We start from the raw sequence: 19,190 nt of genomic DNA on the forward strand, positions 1-19,190 counted from the left end.
TTCCATCATGTCGAAAAAACCTACAATCCTCATTACAGGTTGTAGTGATGGAAGTATCGGGCATTCTCTAGCTCTCGAATTTGTTCGTCAAAACTACCATGTTTTCGCCAGCTCTCGTCGACTCAGTACAATGAAATCTCTTGAGAAAAATCCCAATACTACCTTGATTGAACTCGATGTAACATCGCCTTCCTCAATCCAAGCAGCCTACGAGACAGTATCTGCTGCCACGGGTGGGACTCTTGATATCCTCTATCAGAATGCCGGAGTACGAACAATAACCCTCGCCATGCATTGTGACTACGAATTGGCTCTAAAGATTTTCGGTACAAACATACTTGGAATTGTTGAGATGACTAGAGTCTTTATGCCGCTTTTAATGAAAACCGGCCCTGGAAGTAGAATTGTTTTCTCTAGCAGTCTGGCTGGATATATGCCAATCCCAACCCAATCACTTTATAATGCATCAAAAGCCGCTTTACACTCGTATATATCGACTTTGGAGCTCGAAGTAAAGCCTTTTGGGATATTCGTTATCGATGTGGCTTCAGGTACAGTTGGTACCGCCATGTTGACTAAGAATCAGATGGAAAAATTACCAGAAGGTATGTATCATCATTCCCGGGCCTTTTGGTAATATCTTGCTAACATCTTTCACCGCAGACTCTCCATACAAATTAATCGAATCTGACCTTAACGAAGCTTGGGTCAGAATTGGAGGAGGAATATCAGTGGAAGCATACACCAAGCATGTTGTTGGAAAGGTCCTTCAAAAGAACCCACCTCAGCGTTTCTTTGCTGGAGCCGGCGCAACATTAGGATGGGTGATTGATAAATTGAATGCGGGTTGGATTTATAAAGCGTTCTTTTATAAAATCTTTGCTTTGGGTAAACTTTCTCAAGCGCAACATTAGGACGAATTTATCCTCTAGGCTTTCTAGTTCCCAGAGACACTGGTCTAAAACAAAGTTGTTATGGATATATCAGGATTGTGACAATTTTCATACGTCGCTCGAGCACTCTTCTTTTTAATCGTATTCAAAGGGAGAATTTCAACGATACTTACTTTCCTTTATTTATGCAACGTATTGCATTCACTATATTGTTTGCGAGACTCCCGCGAGCATGAGAACGCACAGCCACTACAACCCTCAAAGGTTGACCTTGTGATTCATACATTTACTAATTAGGAAGTGATTCAAAATACCCCAAAGATCTCTTGGTCAGCTTCTACACCTTTTCATTACCTATATAAAGTTCGCGACGAACGATATTGAGCTCCTTCTCCATACGAAAAATTCCACAAACTCAGGATTACACCAAATCCACCAAACACGATAACATGTGTCTCATAACAATCCAACGTTATACTCACTGCCTTTGCATCACCACTAACATCACTATCTGCCGTGATATGATCAACAAATATCAGTTATTCTCACGAAGGCAAACTGCAGACTTCGGAGAAGAAGAGGTAAAAGATTGTCGGTTCAGACAAGATGCTCGAGCCTCACTTGAGATTCCATGCGGCAATACAAGTTGCACTCCAAGTACGAAGCGAATAGATTGGACAATAGGCGATAGGAACATGAATGCAATATTGATTGCGAGACGAAATGCCTTGAGAAGAAATAATGACTCCGTATCTAGTATGATTACATTGGGAGACGAGGTTGAGTTGAGAAGGGGAAGACATTAGTGAGAAGAGGATTTGGGGCGGCTTTCTCGTGGATATCAGATTGAGAAGATTGTCAGAGATCATGCCAAGTTTTCCGTTTATATCGGAATGATGGCTTGCCGGAGAAGCCACGATGATCTGATGGACCAGGCCCAGTTGGCTGGGTGTTCCCGTCGGGGGTGCAATGATTCCAAGCCACCGCTCGTATTGTTGTCTTGATCTTGTTTCCCCGCCTCTACACGCATTCTGCTAAGGGAGCTACATACATTTCTGTTCACCGTCGGCTATATGGATCGTACTGCACGTATAGCACTTCGTCAAAATATTTTTACTTTGCTTGGCAGATAGGGATTTCGCCTCAATATCGATCTTATTTCTCAATATCAATTTGTATATTGATCCACTCCGGTACATTGAGATAACAATAACAATCTTTCGTTACTGCATTCAGTTACTTGAGCTGTAGTACCGATTTGGCAGTGTAGTGGCGGGATCGTTGAAGCTTGGCACAATGACGGTATGGCTTCATGAGTAATCACTTAAATAGCTTCCCAATTGAACCTTATTCACACTCCCCATCCACATTCATTCATCTGGTTTCTCAAGATCTCCATCTTCTTTTCCCAATTCAGAGTTGTGCGGGGAACTTGGCATTTACGAAATCCCCAAATTGAATATAAACAAGAAGGCCAAGAAATATCTAGTGAATATTCTTCCAAATACAACAATCCGCAGTAAATATTGGAGTTCTCTCGAAGCGATATTTGTTGACTTCTTGCCTTGAGGTCCAGAAAAGCTTCTGGACATTGGCTTTCACAGCCATGATTTCATACTTGGCGATATCAGTGCTTTTCACTTCATGCTTGGTATCACGACCGATTTCTATATTCCAATCCTCAACTTCTCAGCTCAAATTCTTGGCAATTACGAGTTTGGCCATGAGATCAATTGTCCCAAAGAAAAAATCACGATGGAAAATATGTATAAGAAGGGACTGAAAGTCTGGTCTCAATTATTTCCTCATCAACACAAACACAACTCAATCAACACTTTTAGTTACACTACTCTTTGAACAATCAAACATCCAATACTTTAATACCTTCCAAAGATCATAACCAACCCAGTCAACATGAAGTTCACCATTGCCGCCACAGCTGCAACCCTTCTCTTCACAACCACAGCCATTGCAGCTCCTGCAGACGGCGCAACTTATGCATCCTACGGTAGTTACCAATGGGAAAATGGGGCCCCAGTAAGCGACCAAGATGTTTCCAAGGACAACCCAAAATCCCCCGAGGCACCAGCCAATATGGCTTTCGTATTTACTAGCACATACAATGTCGTTGCTCTCGGATCCGAAGTTCGCAATGGTACCGTATCGGTTCCCGGCCCTTCAAATGCTGTCGGATATTTCAATTATGGAATCAACGCTCATCAAGATACTATTTGCTATGTAAGTATTTGCTTCATAAATCTACATCATCGAATTATCTCTAACCTTCATTTGAAATCAGAACATCACCTTACTCAACGTAGCCGGAACCTATCAATCTCCCGCCAAAACAGCAACACATATTCACGAAGCCGCTCGCGGTGCTTCCGGACCTCCTCGTCTTGCATTCCCAAATCCAGTCGGTGATGATCATCGTCGAGTCAGTGTGGGCTGTATGACTGGTCCTTTCACAACTGGTATTAATGCTCCTAATGGAGGCCCAGATACTGGAACCGGTTTCAAGGTTGCTCAGATCGAAGCCAATCCAGCTGGATTCTTCACAGATGCTCATACAAACCTTTTCCCGTTGGGCGTTGTTAGAGGCCAGCTTGCATAGATCTGAGGTTGTTGGGAGGGGATAATTATGGATTTTCATAATGGTTCATGGGTTCCGATATTGGATAATTGGCGGTAATGATTTATGTGTGGGAAATGTATTTATGATTTTTTTATAGCTACGTAGTATAATCTATTTTTATGGAAATTTAAGAGCAGTGTGTACGATGTGAAGGGGCTTTAATGAGTATGTTGACTGGCTGGGTGACTGTCTTTTAGAAGTTTCCAAGCCATGGAGAGCAATGTGATGAAACGGTAAATATTTTCTTCATTTACGACATCAGCTTAAAGATTTGACACCTGCCGGGTCAGTCCTAACCAAGTACCTTTCTTATTCACACAATCATTTTGATATGCCAGGAGTCAAAAGGAGCATGAGATTTCTCAACAGCAAAAATTGATAGCATTAAAGATTACGAGAATAATATTAATTAAAGCTATTTCACCATACAGACATACTCACTCACTGAATTAGAAAAAGTTATTTAAACAAAGAAATTTATATCAAGTCCTCAAAGAAAAGAGAATTTTTGCCAACAAGACAAACAAGCACAAAGAGAAGTTTGCCTACCTCAAGCAAAGTTTCAACACAAAGAAATGAAAGTTGATTCCTCAAGCCACTCGACTCCGGATCTAATCCAATCGAATCATACCTCCCTATCTACCTATTACATACAACTTACCCTACCCCCGAGACGAACACTCCGGACATAACGCCTCATCAATCCACGTAACATCTGCATTCCCATCAAAGGTGGGACCGGTGAGATAATTACAACAGGTGATGCAACCATCACCGAGAGTTTTGTAACCGATGAGTCCGCAACAACAGCATTTTACCTTCTGGAATTTGCAGGATTGGCAGGCGAGGGAGGGAGAGTGGATCGAGGGGTCCCATAGGATGGGCATTTTGGATTGGGGTTTTGATTTTGGGGGTGAGAAACTTGTGGAGTGTTTGAATCTGGTTGTTGTTGATGATGATGATGGTTGAATTGTTTGATGGGTGATATGGTTGGTTCGGACGCGTTTTTTTATACACTATCGTTGCTGTTGTTCATATCTTGTACTTGGATTTACGGAGGGGTTGTTTGGATGTTGTTTTCAGTACAAAGAAATATCTCACAACTTTACGTGGATATGACATTATACCAAATCGTGGAAAGGACTCACATGTATCCCGCCTTTGAGACAACTATAACTACAATAGAATTGGGTGAGGAATTGTGGAATTGGTCCATGTTCTTTTCCTAGGGATAAGAGGATCGGAAGTTGGTAGTTGGAAGAAGAGAAATTCTTGCTAAGTGTATTATCACATATATATATTCATACAATGTCTTACTGGCTCTGAATCTACTTGATCTACTTCGTACATAACCGACAGTACCAAACGGCCACTTCTGCTCTCTTTTTGACTTTAAATCTGAGGGTATTCAGAGATTTTCTATCTCTCCTAATCTGAAGACAGTGCGTCTGAGCAGGGCAAATAGACTTAAAAGTTTGGCACGCCCTGTTCTCTGTAAAGAACGCTGGTGGTATGCATTTCTCTGGTCTAACCATGGTTCGAAACACGTCCATCTAATGATGGCTGCTGGTTACCTAAATTGTTGATCCTCGACCCTCTGCTGCTTGATGGTAATCGAAGGCTGACGTCGTTGTCTGATAAAAGTTACTTCTTCAAATCGTCACATTTACCGGCGAGTTTCTGGATCATCACTTGTTGACCTTTGAATTCTATATCTATCTGGTCAACAGCGACCTTCTACCCTTTAACTTGCAGTTCCTCTCCCTTCAATACCTCGAAGATTTGCACATAGACGGACTTTCAGTTAGTGGCACTAAGTAGGTTCCATGCACTCACCACTCTTGCTTCATTGCAGATACGTCGTATCAGAAGTAGTACAACACTTGTTGGGTAGTCAGTAAAGTCAGCCGCTTGGTACATCAGATACACTCGTATGCCAGCTTGGGCTTCGCTGACAAGATCTCAGCACAACCACCGGACAAATATTTTAGATGAGAAGACGCAAACCAACGCTGAAGCGCTCGCAGATACAGGACTGGAGGGCATAGCATGACCTAAGTTTTGCATCTTTGCATCCTCGAAGGACTATTTGTGATGAATTATCGTCGATACAAGTTTTACCCACGGAACATCTTTTGATATCCCTTTGATTCCCTTGACAGTATACCATCGACAATCTTCTCTTCATTCGACCGTGGCGCAAGAATCGCAGACGTTTGGTTCATTGAGGTTCCCCCACACCCAAAATACGGAGACCTTGTTGTGTCATTTGCGTTAGGTTACCCCACGCCAGGCACTTTCGGCCTTGCATTCAAGATCAACAATCAATTCATCTGATGATTCAAATAGTTCCATGCGAATCTCTCCATCCGAAACCTCATTCTCTGGCCCTAATGGTCGTCGTGACATATCCACTTGGGTCTCATTCATCTACATTTCTTCAGCTGCTACGGAGTCATAACCCCTCTAGAACGATACCAAATGCACGAGAAATCTATCGACGCAATTCGCACATCATTACCGCATATAGTAGGATATACTAGCTAAGTTGTTTGGATTGTTTGGATTGTTTCAGCAAAATCTGTCTCATAATGTCTCAACAGTTAGGGCGATAGGCTATTGATGAGCTTCAAATAGAATGTGGTGTGGTCTGGCCGGCCATTTCTGCGCGATTCCAAGCACTGAGCATATGTCTCACTCGGTAGCTTATGAGATGCGGGGTGACTTCAACAACGCCCATCATCAAATCAGGCACTGCATTCTTTGCATACCTATCAATTGAGGCTTGGCTTCCGGAGTTTGGCAGCTTAATTTGGGCAGAAACAAGCTGGGCAGCTACGGCTTAACTTTGTCTTGCTACATTAACTATTGTTTGATGCTCAGAAAACGATAATTTCTCCTCTTCTGACGTTCGCATGAATGTACTGACTTTACCAAACTGAAACCGACTCATCCGAAGATCATTTCTATTACTTTGCGCATCTTCAAACATTCAATACTTGGGCATCAAAAGCTTCGGATGAGACGTGTGGCATTTCATCTAGGCAAATACCATGCTAGAATGCAATTGTAAAGAAGCAGCTGGCTAGGTAGGTTTATCATCCAAAAATCACACTTAACCAGAGCTCTTATTTTCAGACGCTGCATTCTTTTCACAGTGGGTAAATTTTGGCTTGTAGCTGGCATAGGTTAATACCAAGAAGGATGAAATCATCTGTGGTTCCCTTCTACGACACACCTCAAGGGCTAGGAGTCCCGCTTTAAATGATATGTGATTTCTGATGCTTCACTTTTGTGGTTCTCTTGCTCAAGGCAGGGGAGATTTTCCTTGGGCTTCTTGTTATGAGGCAGTTTTGACATGGCGAGATGCCATGTGAGTAAAGTGAAGAGGTCGAAAAATTGTAACATGAATTTATTCTCATGATATATATATAGTACTGAAACCTCAAGTTCTGTTAGACATTCATTTCTACTTTGCGAACTCCTTTGCTTTCTTCAATTCCAGCAGTTCCAAACCAGATTGTAGCCTTTTGAGGTTCATTGTCAGCTTGAAATCTTATTCAAATCACATTCCTCAGCTTCTCAGGACTACTTCTGAAAAGCTCATTCACATAGATTCACCAGCTCCAACTTTTTTGATGGGTTCCTTCACGCAAAGCTCAAAGACCATTCTACTCAGTCGTCTACATCCGAAAAACTGAGCAAAAGCAGTACCAGAGGAAGGGAAAGCAATTCAGCTTTTGTCTAAAGCAGTTCATCATTCACTATTTGAATCCTAACAAGGAAGGCAAATATAGATTGGGAACATGTTGGAAGAGATTCGAATAAGAACTGGGATTCAGGCCTTGAATTCACTTGATACATGTGACCCCTCCTTTTTTCTGGTTGCTAAAGAAACTTCTCATTGGTGGACTCGGCCATGTCCACCTTGTACAGCATTTTGTTTCTTGATAAATTTCAACGTCCTCAAGCTCGAACAACATTGTTCTCCTGCCAGTCTGCTTTTTTCTATTAGCTTTTATTAGCACTGAAGTCAACAACAAGTTCATTGGAGTCTGGAGTTTGGTGTTTGAATTATAATCCACCAAGGAGCAGATTTCAAAACCTGTAAACTATGGGTACCTCTTCGCAGAAGAATTCTCAACGTCAAGATATTGCATCGCCTGGCTATTTGATGGCCAGTCAGGTTGAAGACAGAGGAAGCATTGGTTGTGGAATGGCTACCGCAGCTATCCTGGATGATCAAGTCATGACAAATAATGAAGTCAAACCTGTGGCTATACAAAACAAGTTTCAAACAAATTATACTTCAGGTATGTTCACAAATTTTGATAATTCCACTGAATTTATTTGATGAGCTAACATTTCTAGTCACCCCAGTCAGCCTAGTCAATCTAGATTCTGAGTACAACACCGACAATGACCCTACCCCCCCTGGAAAAGAGAAATTCGAAGCAGCTTACTACAGTCCTGGTAGGTTATTGAATCTGAACCCAAACACATATATTGAAGACTAGACTAATTTATCTTCATAATTTAAGAGATGTTCAACTTCTTCGAGATGCAAGTTCATCGAAATGGCCTACTCAGTATCATGGATGCAACAGCTTCGGCTGATTCATTTATTTTATTCACATTCCTGCCGATCGAACTGCAAAGAAAGATTTGGTTCTATGCTTTGCCACCACCAGACAGCAACGTTTGGGCTCTGGTTAACGTAAGATATTGCGACAATGATACCAAGGCTGCGATTTCTATCGATAATGATGCTTCGTCAATCAGTCGCAATGCATTGCCATTCCCAGATGCTCTACAATCTGTATGCCGTACGGCAAGAGAGATATTCTTGAAGCACTATAGTCAATTCAAATTTGATGGTATCAATAAGAAAATCCGTGATCCTGAGGATGAGGATGGCGATGATTACCGAGAGATGACAGTGATGGCAAAACCCGGTATATGGTTCGATACGGAAGTGGATACCTTACATCTCACAAACATGTATCTGCTTCCAATGTATACGGATGATTACAAAGTTTCTATGGACTTAACAGGGCTGAGATCTTTGACTATAGATTTGATAAGTATGCAATGGGTATGTGATACCAAACGAGATATGGACATATTCTGGACAGGATTAGAAAGCCATTGCCATGTACTCGAACGACTCACCATTGTACTCAATAATATACGTGAATTCCCGCGTGTTCAGCGAGCATTCGATGGAACTTCCCCGGAACATCGATTTCAGGACTTTGATGAGGCGTTTATTGAACAATTGCGACACAGTCAGTATGTTCAACCACGCATCCATTCGGATAAGCTTGAGCGGGATATCCAGAGGAGTTGCGAATTGTGGGAAACTCGCAGTCTGAAGGCAAAGCAGGCGAACATGGATTATTGGAAAAAGATTGATCTCAGGCCAGTATGGATGGTTTATATCACTTCATTTTATGTCAATTATATTAGTAGGGAGATATTTCCGGGACCCTTTATGGCGGTTCAAACATATGGGTTCCCAACGCTTTTTATAAGATGTAATGAGGATGGATCATTGCTCGATGAATATGACCACTTCAAGGAGCTTTTCGATGAGGAAGACGAGAAGATCGTGGAACCCTTCGAGGAGGAACGTCTCATTGTTATTGGCGACGACTGAGCTCTTTGTATTTTCTTGCCTCTGGAGGAGTAATAATTTTGCATGGAAGTGGGAGGGAGATCCAGGATATTTTCAACACGCCATCGTTTCCTTCGCGACATCCGATGCCCATCATCACCAAGCTTCTGTGGGCTCACATTTTCATCTGGATATTTGAGAATACTGAGATTATTTGAACCTGTGCGCTTCGGGGCTGCGAAAATTACCTTTCCGGGGCGGATACCAAAGTCTTTACATGTATTTCTGTGATCCATCTGCTGCGATGGATGATAATGTTCAAAATGGGCGATTGTAAATCGAAGGAGGGAAGGACCTTTAGATAGCCTATTCTCAGTTAAATCCAGCTACAGGAAAATGAATACTTTGAAAATCAAGCAGTATATATCATGCGTGAGAACATTGAACTTGCTGATCTTTCCAATATTTGCATATCAAAGTCATGATTGACTGTAAAACTTGGAGAGATTTATGAAGATAGCAGCAGTCAATGTATCAGCGGACATTATAATAGAGTATATGAGTTGGGATCGTGCGACAAGCTTAGTGTGTTTCACATTTCTAAGACATCAGTTCGACTTTTGGTATACAATTCCAAATATCTTCAAACTACCTAGTGGATAAAAGCTCTTCGGATCTTCTCTAACTCATTATCTTCAAGTCCACATTCCTCAATGAGCTATCCCTCAACACCACTCCATTTTCTACCTCCTACATGTTCACAACAATTTACATTCTGCTCCACATCGCTTCCCCATTCCACATCCATCCAATGTAAAAGTGCGACGATGTTTTCCCCCTTTGCACTAGATAAATCATCTAGTCCCGGCTGTTCCAAACCCTTCTCTCCTACCCATTTCAACATCCCCTGTAACAACCTTTCTCTGTGCGATTCAGTCCCAATACGTGTTAATGCATAATCCAGCGCAATTTCCTCCTCCGAGGCACCAAAGAAAACAAGTATCTATGCGGCGACGACACCTGTACGGTCTTTTCCTGCGGTACAATGGAATAAAATGTTTAGTCCCTCGATCTCTCCTATCTTTTCGAAAACTTTCTGAATGCCGTTTTTATACTCTTTTAAAATCCCCTCACCGTGCATTTTTACGATTGCTGTTCTCCCACCCTCTCATGCGAAGCCGGCTTTTGATATGTTTCTGACTACACTATTGCCATTTCCTTCATCTCGAATTATTTCTATGTTATCTAACTCTAGTATTGATTCTTCTGATGGCGACCTGGTTGAGTATATAGTCTTGACATTGTATTGAGGCGACAGAAGAGCAAGTGAGGAAGACGGGAAATGAGACAGAACCAGAGCAAAAGACCCGATTTGATGGGAGCAAAAGAGTCAATATTGTACGAAGATTCAGCGCATACGGAATTTGTAGGAACGGTGGTTGTGATAATATCGACTCCACAATATCAGCTGGAATACTCTGAGAAGTTGGTGTTTGGAGGAGATCGTCTAGAGTTAGTTGCACACCGCTTGCGGATGACATGTTTCGGATGGGTTGGGAGTCTTAGTTACACTGATGTCGAGTCGGGTATGGTAATGGTAAGCTTCTAGAACTTGGATGTAACGTGGATGATGAGGTGATGTTGAATATTTATAGATGCCGTGTGTTTGCGGGGAGCTGTTCAGTAGGTTTGAGATTTATGGTAGCCTAAATGGCTGCTGACTTTGTTCTTGGCAGTAAACTCATTCATGGAGTGGCTTCGATGACGGAAGAAGTAATCCTGATTGTTACACTGAATGGGAGATCGAATGTCATGTGTGTGTATTTCAGATGTGTATCTGTATCTGTATCTTCCTATGTACAAGTTGAGAAACTCTGTCTAATAACAAAAAGATGTGAATAAGTATCATGTACTATGTACATGTCATATACTCACTAATAATCATACAATATTGTACTTATTGGGTATCAATGCGATGTAAATGCAAGAGCCAGTGCTCAAAAATCCATCCACTCCTTGCAATGCAATTAACAAAGGAAATAATCATCAAGTATCAATGACATTATCTAAGATCTTAACTAAAGATCAAAAGATTAAGCCATATCGCTGAATCCACTCTTTCCACTCTCACTCCTTCTACCCTTCATATTATCCCACCCCGAATCACTCCCATGATCTTCACTATCATCTTTACTTCCCGGTGTCCCCCTTGGATATCCTCCGATCCCTAATTCTCCCTCTCGTGCTATACTCACACGAACACTAACATTTTTCGCCACAGAAATATCTCCCATCTTGTAAAGATTATCCGTGCTATCACTCGCTCCATGTCCTCTTCGTCCCAAGTTACCACTCCCTCTATTCCCCCTCACAGCAGCCTTCAATCCCCCAGCTTCGATAGTCGTAGTTGTACCCAACGAATGTCCTTTTCCCATAAATGCGAAAGTTTCCAAACCCGTATCCTCGCCTGGTGCATGCTCACTGAACACAATCTCTGCCCTGGTACTGGCGTATAATAGTACATCCAACCATCCATTACACGCAATCATACTACCCGCGACACAGAAATAACTCAGACTGACTTCCGACCCGGCTAGTGCGGCGATACGTCCGGCGGCAAGTGGAATCGTACAAATCGTATAGATCAAAGGATAGAGAATCATAAGAGGTTGAGCGCCGTGAAGATCGGAAGCTTGATTTCCCGGAGGAGCGGAACGCGATTGATGACTAATGTAGATAAAGATACAGGCGTAGATGAGGATAGTTCCGAACATAGCAGCGAATATCCAAAAGTAATGAAGCCACAGACGTTCATTTTGATATTGATCACCAATCCAACACTATGCGTGATCATTAGATGCATTTCTAGGTATGTATAAAGTGAAAGAACTTACCCAAGCAGAAGCCCTGACGTAAAGATCATGTGGGTGCATTGCGACACCGATGATGGCCAATCCGTAGATGAATACCCAACATCCTCCGATTGCCGTATAGAATGCCCATTGTGGAGCACGGTATTTCTTCACGACACTGAGAAATGTATGGCATGCGATGGCTGCGATGAACACACTACTGGCCAGATCTCCCGTCGACACAAACCATCCTTGAACCCAACATGTTGACGTTCCAACTATAATTCCATTGTTCCTGAGCGAGCTGATGTTGAGTAAAAATGCTAAAGCTTGTTGAATATCCGCCAATAGTAAATTGTATATCAGAAATAAGAATTGATTAACAGAAGACGACGCTGTTTGGCTTGCACCTTGACCGATGGGCGTTTTCTTCTTCCATGAAAAGATCTTGTATGTGAGGTAGAGGAATAAACTAATCGAACAGAAGAATGATAACAGACCAAAAGTCGCGACAGCAACTAAACCATGAGAGAGGGATTCCGGTAGAGGCGTCAATGAAGAAGATTCTGCGTCCAACATCTCCTTCGTCGGTACCGAATCGAATATTGGGGTTAAAAATGGCGACTTGTGGCTTACATCCAGAAGAAAGACGGAATCAGGAGTCAAAGACAAGCCCTACAGACAGGTCACAGATGTTGGTACATATAAGTTCATTGAAGCTAATTGAACCGTGTGTAGAAGAGTGGAGAGATATCTCGACAGAATAACGATGTTGCAATTCTCGGACTCGTGCCTGAGCTTTTAGATGATGCAAATTGATGAGTTCGAGAGGATTGCTTGATGCATGTCAATCGACACGGGCAAGAGAGTTAAATGGTAATACGAAAATACACATGGCAAACAGGGGAAAAAACCTTTACGCCCAGATAAATCGTACATGGTTCCATGAAGCTTCTAGCCTAGGAGATATGGGGAGACGGGAAGTAGACAGGGAGAGTGTGGATTAGATTTGCGTGATAGGCCACCCAAAACGGGTCTTCAAATCCGTGTTGAGATTTAAATCAAACACTTGCTCATTTAGCGCTGCGTTGTACTCTAGGGTCCTTGTAGATCTTAACCTCTTTCTAGCAGAAAGTAGCGACTAAGCACAAGTAGTAGAGGCTGAAAAGGATTAAGATGATTCGGCATTCATTCTGACATTGACAATTGTACAAAACGTTCGGTACGACTTTTATGGGGTAACTAATTCGACGTGATTATCTTGATATCAATACAATAGTTGTATATCTTGTACTCGCGTACTTTGAATACAATGACAATCTTCCGAGAAACACAAATTTGGAAGATTCTACAACCATATGGCGAATAAATTTCCCTTCTTTCAACGTTATGAAAATCTAGGCTTTTCTGAGAGAATAATGTAACCCCCCTGGTCATTAAGCTGAAAGCCTAATGTCACTTTAGGGTAAGATGCAACGCCACCAAAAGCACCAAGAAACGCCAAGTGTGAATGATAAGTTAGATGCACTCATGTTGTACGACGTGAAAGCTTACTGTTCAGAAAGTAAGCGACCGATCGTGTTCATCAAGTAGGAAAGGATCAGTCTAGAGCTTTTGAAAAGAAAAAAAGAATATATTGGTCGGTAAGACGACTTTGTATCTACAGCATGCTGGGCAACCGGTACGCTATTGTTTTCCACGTGGAGAGACTAGAATCTTTGAGGAATAAGCTTCCATTATTGTTCCATCGTTCAATAATCTTATTGCTTTATATACCGGTAGAAATCCTGACGGATTATAATATTAAATCCTCTTTCCCAACAATCTGGTTTGTGTTACACCATGTTCCCGTCTTACTGTCAGTTCAGGTGACAACAGTAAATAAGTGTCCGGCGGCACAGCATCAAGTCTGGGGTCACGGGGATAAAAACTCAAAATGTAGCAGTGCTCCGACATGTTTGACAATTGGAATTATATTTTACGTTTCGGCTGGCGACTAGTGATGGTCATTGTCAAGATACGTGAAGGCTGCCCATGAATCATTAGCACAAAAGCGTAAAAAAATCAGGGGAAAGTGGACATGATCTGTTTGTCAGATTATATAATAGTGACGGAAAATTTTATGAAGGTTGAAGATCAATAGGTTAATGAATACTACGCCGGTCCTTGCCTACTATGGAGCTACTCCGTATGTAAATTGCATCCACCTTCCGTATTCCCCTGTTGATAAAGATTATGAAGGATTGTAACCTGTTGGCAATCGTGGCCAATTGGAAAAAAATCTGTCGTTCAATCTCTCCGGATCCTTTCGATGGAGTAAACAAGTTCCCACACTCTAATCGCAACTTCTTGTCTGAAGAAATTTCTCTTTGGTGGGTTCATGATGAATCTGTTCATCTTTTACCATGTTCCATGTCTCATTACTCAAAACTTCAAGGGACCAGATCCTGTCCTGTTTGTGATCAAAGGGTCTCTGCTTCACTCTGACTCTCTTGAGACTTCCTCGGGGGTTCGGAGTGTGCGAAAGTGGATGAGTTGAGAGTGGGGAATTGAAGCGACTTCAAGCCCTGTTAACTCAGTGGTTCCAGCGCTTCTTATGAGTGGGGATACCGGAGATGGATTAATCTTATTTGTACTTCCCGTCGCTACTTGTTTACGGCTTTTCGGAATGGAGGAGTAAAAGGATACCTATGAAGAGAGATGCGAGTTATTTAACAGTTAGCGTCGTAATTTTAGCCAATCACATCACTTTATACTGCCGAGACGTTTTGTGAATGGCTACCGAAAAAATGGGTTGGGGGAGTGGGTTGTACCCGACAATATGCCGGAATATTGGGAGATCTCATAAGGATGGGAGATTTCCAAGATCAACAGAAATTTACGTAGAAACGACGATGGGTGATGACATATTATGATAATGCTAAGAGGGGTTTATTGAGATGGGAAAATCACCATCGCTTGGGAGAGATATCCAGCGATTGGAGATAGTGCAAATACTTCAGATGAAGTATTTGCAATCATGACAACTAATCGATGCAAAATTAGACAATACTGACTCAATTGAGTCACCGGCGCTTACCAGGTTATAATCGAGTGTGAAGATCACGATAGGCATGCAGGCTGATTGTTGGTGATATCTTATTTTTTGGGTTCTTATATCTTATTTCTTCGCCACTTGATGTGCCGGTCGACTAATATTAGGAAATTATACCGCTATACCCATAGTATATCGGCACTCAAACCATCCGGACATTGAGGAGTGCTATTTGCCTAGGTATTAATGGCCTTTATATACCGTTCATTTTGTTCATCGCCTGACGGTCTCCCTTCCTTGTTAGACTTAGGGATCGCTCAACTTCCTTTCGAACAATTCTCTAACCCCTTGGCTCCTTGATATTGATGGTATAGTGTGCCGTCTACGTTGCATGCGAAATTTCTTATCGGGTTCTTTATAACTCCACCTTACCCTTAATCCAGAAAGTATGGGATCATCATGTGTTCGAAACCATCGATTCATCAGAGTAGTTCTTTTACTTGACCTAAAACTGTTTGCTCCGATTTAGGATTTCAATAGTGATGAAAGCCAAGTTGATTGCCAATTTGCCCTGGTAACTTGGATCAACTATGACAGCTTTATTTTGTTCCGCCCGGAGCTCCTTTCCATTCTTTTAGGTAGCGATCTGCTTTCTGCTGTAGCTGAGAGGTTTATCGGTTTTTCCGGTAGTTTTGACATTTCCATATAAGCTCTCAAGCGTATCATGGTCCAGTACTGCCAAGCGTTGCTGTCCAACCGTAAAGTCATTACATCTTTCCAGGGTGTCACCGACTTTCATATTGATACTGGAAGTCTTGAGCTTTGCAAAATATCTTTTTAGCATGCACGCACGTCACATATACTTTGAGGGATTTGTCTTGTAGCTCAACCCAAAACATCAAGTTTGGAGGGATCCAAACGTGACTTTGGGCTATGGCCCCAATCGCTCCGTTGATCAATATCAAATTCAAGTGTATCGAATTTTGGATCATTTCTTCTTATTCAAGCTTGGTCGATTTGGACAGAAGTTTCAATTGTGCGTAGTACTCCAGGTGGACATCCATACTTTACCGTGAGGTTCTGACGGAGGTTTTGACAGAAGATCTAAAAAAAAACATGTAAAATGATCAAATTGTTCATTCATTCATTGGAAATCTAACTTGTGTATGTGTTTTTTCAATTATGATCTTTCATAGAATAGGTCTGCTACCAGTAATCGCAATCACAGACTCAATACTTGAACGACGTATCAATCTTCCAGTCTCCTGCAGCATATAAGTAGTAGAATTTTCGATATTAGAATGACAGACTTATCGCGTTAATATACTAGCTAATACACATCCGAAGGAGGAGACAATTGAACATCCGCCGGCTTCCGTATCGATATTGGAAGTTTTGAGGTTTGCCAATTGTCTTTTTCATCGCATCCATATGCAGAATGGATTTCGAACATTGACAATGTCTACTCTTCTAGTCCGGGGTATTGAACGTAAATCATATATTTCAATCATGTATTGGTTCACTTCATATGTTTCTGAGGTTATAGTAAGAGAGATACTCCAAATCTCAGGAAGCATGAGTATAATATGAGAAACATAACACGACAGCATGGCAATCTATTCACTACTATTATTATGATAAACAAGATATTATCTAGGTAGCCTTCTTAAGCATTCGCACCAATGCACTTCATAGGTCACACAATCGGCGTTTGATAGGTACTGTGATTAAGAATGTTCTTTCTATTCAATATTTTCATCCCATCCTAATTTGAACATATTCTAAAAGGCATCAAGAAGCTCCACGGCTGCTTGTATGACTAGATTGCAAGTGATGCAGCACCTGATATGTGGGTCCCAGTTGTCAGTATTTTATTCTGTTTATGAGGATAGACTACCGGCGGGTGTATGGACTAACAGGACACTTCTCAATTTTCAAAATTTATAATAAATTCATTCTTCAATTTTTTGATATTCGAATCCATCTTATAAATGAATCATCATAATATTTCTCGAGGCATTTGAAATGAACCGATATTTCAAAGAATATTATAAATCAAACCTTGTAGTGTTTCTGTTGGTCCGTATATTCACCAATGAACAGTGTATAGGGAAAAAAAATGAATCATTATGGGGGGATTCCTACAAGACTAGCGCCCTCGGTAAATCTAATACAGTAGGCATACACCTTCAACGTCATTCAATACTCTTCATAGAACAGTGCCTAGAACCAAATCTACTGCTTTCGAAATACCTCTTCGAATCAATGACCTTGTCTTCCTCCATACTACCTTAAGAAAATTCCATCAGATCTTGTGTCCAGATTCTCGGGTCTTTCATTTCAGAATCAACGACGTGACGGAACTTGCATTTCAAACAACTGTTGCGGATAACGAGGCAGTTGAGCCGCCAGAAAGTCCTGATCCTATCCATTCAGCGGTCACCATTAATTCAACATTTGCAGACCGCGATGCTAAGACGGTAAGCCAAGCACAATTACAAGAAGACACGAGACTTTCAGAGATCATCAACATTCAGAATACGGAGCTATGCACAGGTATATCTGATCAAGCAGCCATCGCGAACCAGGATACAATGCAAGAGGAGATGGCATTAGATCGATTAGCCATGGTGGATCAAGATTTCAAATGTACCTTACTTCTCATCCATTCTTAAATTTTTGCTGTAGTACCCGGACTAACGTCTTTAGTGGACTGGGAACATGCGCGTGTGAATAAGTATAAGCAGTGGGAGTTTCTAGACTCAATCTGTGGATATTGGGAAAATTTTATGAGGCGACACAGCTTCAGGCATTTTGAGAAAGTTTGATTGCTTTCCAAAATCACCACTCGAAATGCGTCGAAGAATCTGGTTCTACGCACTGCCGGAACTATGCTTGGTGGAACTGATTCTTTACAGGGAATCAGATCATGTTTCTTTTCTTAGAGGCTCTGAACTTGTATCCGCTGAGATTTGGCGAACAATAAAGAAGACTGGCGCGGGGTATCTCTTTCCAGACCAACTTTTACTTGTCTGTCGCGAGTCACATGATTCCTTCCTCGAACACTATAGCATTATGAATCTTCAGAGCCTTCCCGGCAATGAAGTTATATTAGATGGCACTATCAATTCCAGGCACTCAACATTTCATGCATCGTCAAGACGTTACATTGATAACAAGAGCGATACGTTAGTTATTCGCAACTTGCAGGATATCATGGAGGACTTACTGCTCTTCAACATGCACTTGAACCTGTCGGTTATAACTAGGTTATCTATCTATACTAGCGAGGTTGAGTAATTCAACGACCTTATCACTGGACGGGATGGTTTCGGAGGGCTACTCTCTCATCTATGGAAGCATATTGAAACACTATTTCCTCATTTGAAGTAATTTACTTTGATGCAAAATACTTGCAGAGTTGACAGATATGTTAACCAAGGAGAACTTGACTTGAGCCCGCTGTCGATCAACTGCTTGCAACCTATCAATGCTGATACTATCGATTCTCTGGTAGAGTGTATTGAAAACGGTCACTACCACGAGGATCTCGGCGGCTTTGTTCGAAACCCATCTCATGGGGGTCAATCGGCGCTAAACCATAGCATGATCTACAAAAGTCAGTATCTGGAGCGAATTCAAAACAACCCGGATTATTGGGGAGGCATTGAGTTTGAGACATCATTCCTCATCAATTTTCATCCAGACTACGACTTCTACATCATAAACAGAGATTCTCGCAATCAAAAAGACCCAGGAGGTAATTCACTTTCACAGATCACTCGCGCTGAAAGTTGCCGTGGTACCATAAGCCTATACTTTGAGGGTTGAATTGACAACTTGCCAGTATACAAAGATGGAATATTCTACGATAGTTATGGTGGGAAGGAGCAACACGGGGAATATGAATCGACCACAAGATTTGAATTGATAGATGGCCATGGAATGATCCAAGAACGATTCAAGATATGGAGTAATGCAACTCGGAAGGGAATGGGGACAGTAAAATAATTAAATGTTCTTCTGTGTCATACTGAGATAGGTCCATGATACCCAATATCGTAGATTGCTAGACTACTTAGATGCAAGCCTTCATAGTTCAGAAACAATTCATCAATTTAAATCATTTGAATACTCTATCAACGCGTGAACACTGAGC

At 41.6% G+C, this 19,190-nt stretch overlaps 7 protein-coding genes across 7 annotated transcripts; 4 read left to right on the top strand and 3 right to left on the bottom strand.

Moving 5' to 3' along the window:
* Positions 1-7: 7 nt before the first annotated feature.
* Bfra_004978 (putative short-chain dehydrogenase reductase protein) lies at positions 8-914 on the top strand (the record flags this gene model as incomplete). Its single annotated transcript, XM_037335367.1, has 2 exons — positions 8-605; positions 664-914. 2 exons carry the CDS (start codon positions 8-10, stop codon positions 912-914), a joined length of 849 nt encoding a protein of 282 aa, XP_037192462.1.
* Positions 915-2,807: 1,893 nt separating this feature from the next.
* Bfra_004979 (uncharacterized protein) lies at positions 2,808-3,507 on the top strand (the record flags this gene model as incomplete). The annotated part of the gene is made up of 2 exons (XM_037335368.1): positions 2,808-3,131; positions 3,193-3,507. The coding sequence occupies 2 exons, from the start codon at positions 2,808-2,810 to the stop codon at positions 3,505-3,507; spliced, it is 639 nt and encodes a 212-aa protein (XP_037192463.1).
* Positions 3,508-7,642: 4,135 nt separating this feature from the next.
* Positions 7,643-9,187, top strand: Bfra_004980 (uncharacterized protein; the record flags this gene model as incomplete). Its single annotated transcript, XM_037335369.1, has 3 exons — positions 7,643-7,841; positions 7,900-8,001; positions 8,070-9,187. 3 exons carry the CDS (start codon positions 7,643-7,645, stop codon positions 9,185-9,187), a joined length of 1,419 nt encoding a protein of 472 aa, XP_037192464.1.
* Positions 9,188-9,863: 676 nt separating this feature from the next.
* On the bottom strand, positions 9,864-10,286 carry Bfra_004981 (putative tyrosine phosphatase protein; the record flags this gene model as incomplete). The annotated part of the gene is given in 2 exon segments (XM_037335370.1): positions 9,864-10,148; positions 10,161-10,286. The coding sequence occupies 2 exon segments, from the start codon at positions 10,284-10,286 to the stop codon at positions 9,864-9,866; spliced, it is 411 nt and encodes a 136-aa protein (XP_037192465.1).
* A 27-nt stretch (positions 10,287-10,313) lies between these two features.
* On the bottom strand, positions 10,314-10,686 carry Bfra_004982 (uncharacterized protein; the record flags this gene model as incomplete). The annotated part of the gene is made up of 2 exons (XM_037335371.1): positions 10,314-10,394; positions 10,423-10,686. The coding sequence occupies 2 exons, from the start codon at positions 10,684-10,686 to the stop codon at positions 10,314-10,316; spliced, it is 345 nt and encodes a 114-aa protein (XP_037192466.1).
* Positions 10,687-11,238: 552 nt separating this feature from the next.
* Bfra_004983 (putative integral membrane protein) lies at positions 11,239-12,576 on the bottom strand (the record flags this gene model as incomplete). Its single annotated transcript, XM_037335372.1, has 2 exons — positions 11,239-11,985; positions 12,040-12,576. The coding sequence occupies 2 exons, from the start codon at positions 12,574-12,576 to the stop codon at positions 11,239-11,241; spliced, it is 1,284 nt and encodes a 427-aa protein (XP_037192467.1).
* Positions 12,577-16,462: 3,886 nt separating this feature from the next.
* Positions 16,463-19,042, top strand: Bfra_004984 (uncharacterized protein; the record flags this gene model as incomplete). The annotated part of the gene is made up of 6 exons (XM_037335373.1): positions 16,463-16,511; positions 17,252-17,680; positions 17,741-17,768; positions 17,950-18,285; positions 18,460-18,791; positions 18,879-19,042. The coding sequence occupies 6 exons, from the start codon at positions 16,463-16,465 to the stop codon at positions 19,040-19,042; spliced, it is 1,338 nt and encodes a 445-aa protein (XP_037192468.1).
* Between the last annotated feature and the right edge of the window lie 148 nt (positions 19,043-19,190).

Source organism: Botrytis fragariae (genome assembly GCF_013461495.1).
Source record: "Botrytis fragariae strain BVB16 chromosome Unknown tig00000054, whole genome shotgun sequence".
NCBI lineage: Eukaryota > Fungi > Ascomycota > Leotiomycetes > Helotiales > Sclerotiniaceae > Botrytis > Botrytis fragariae.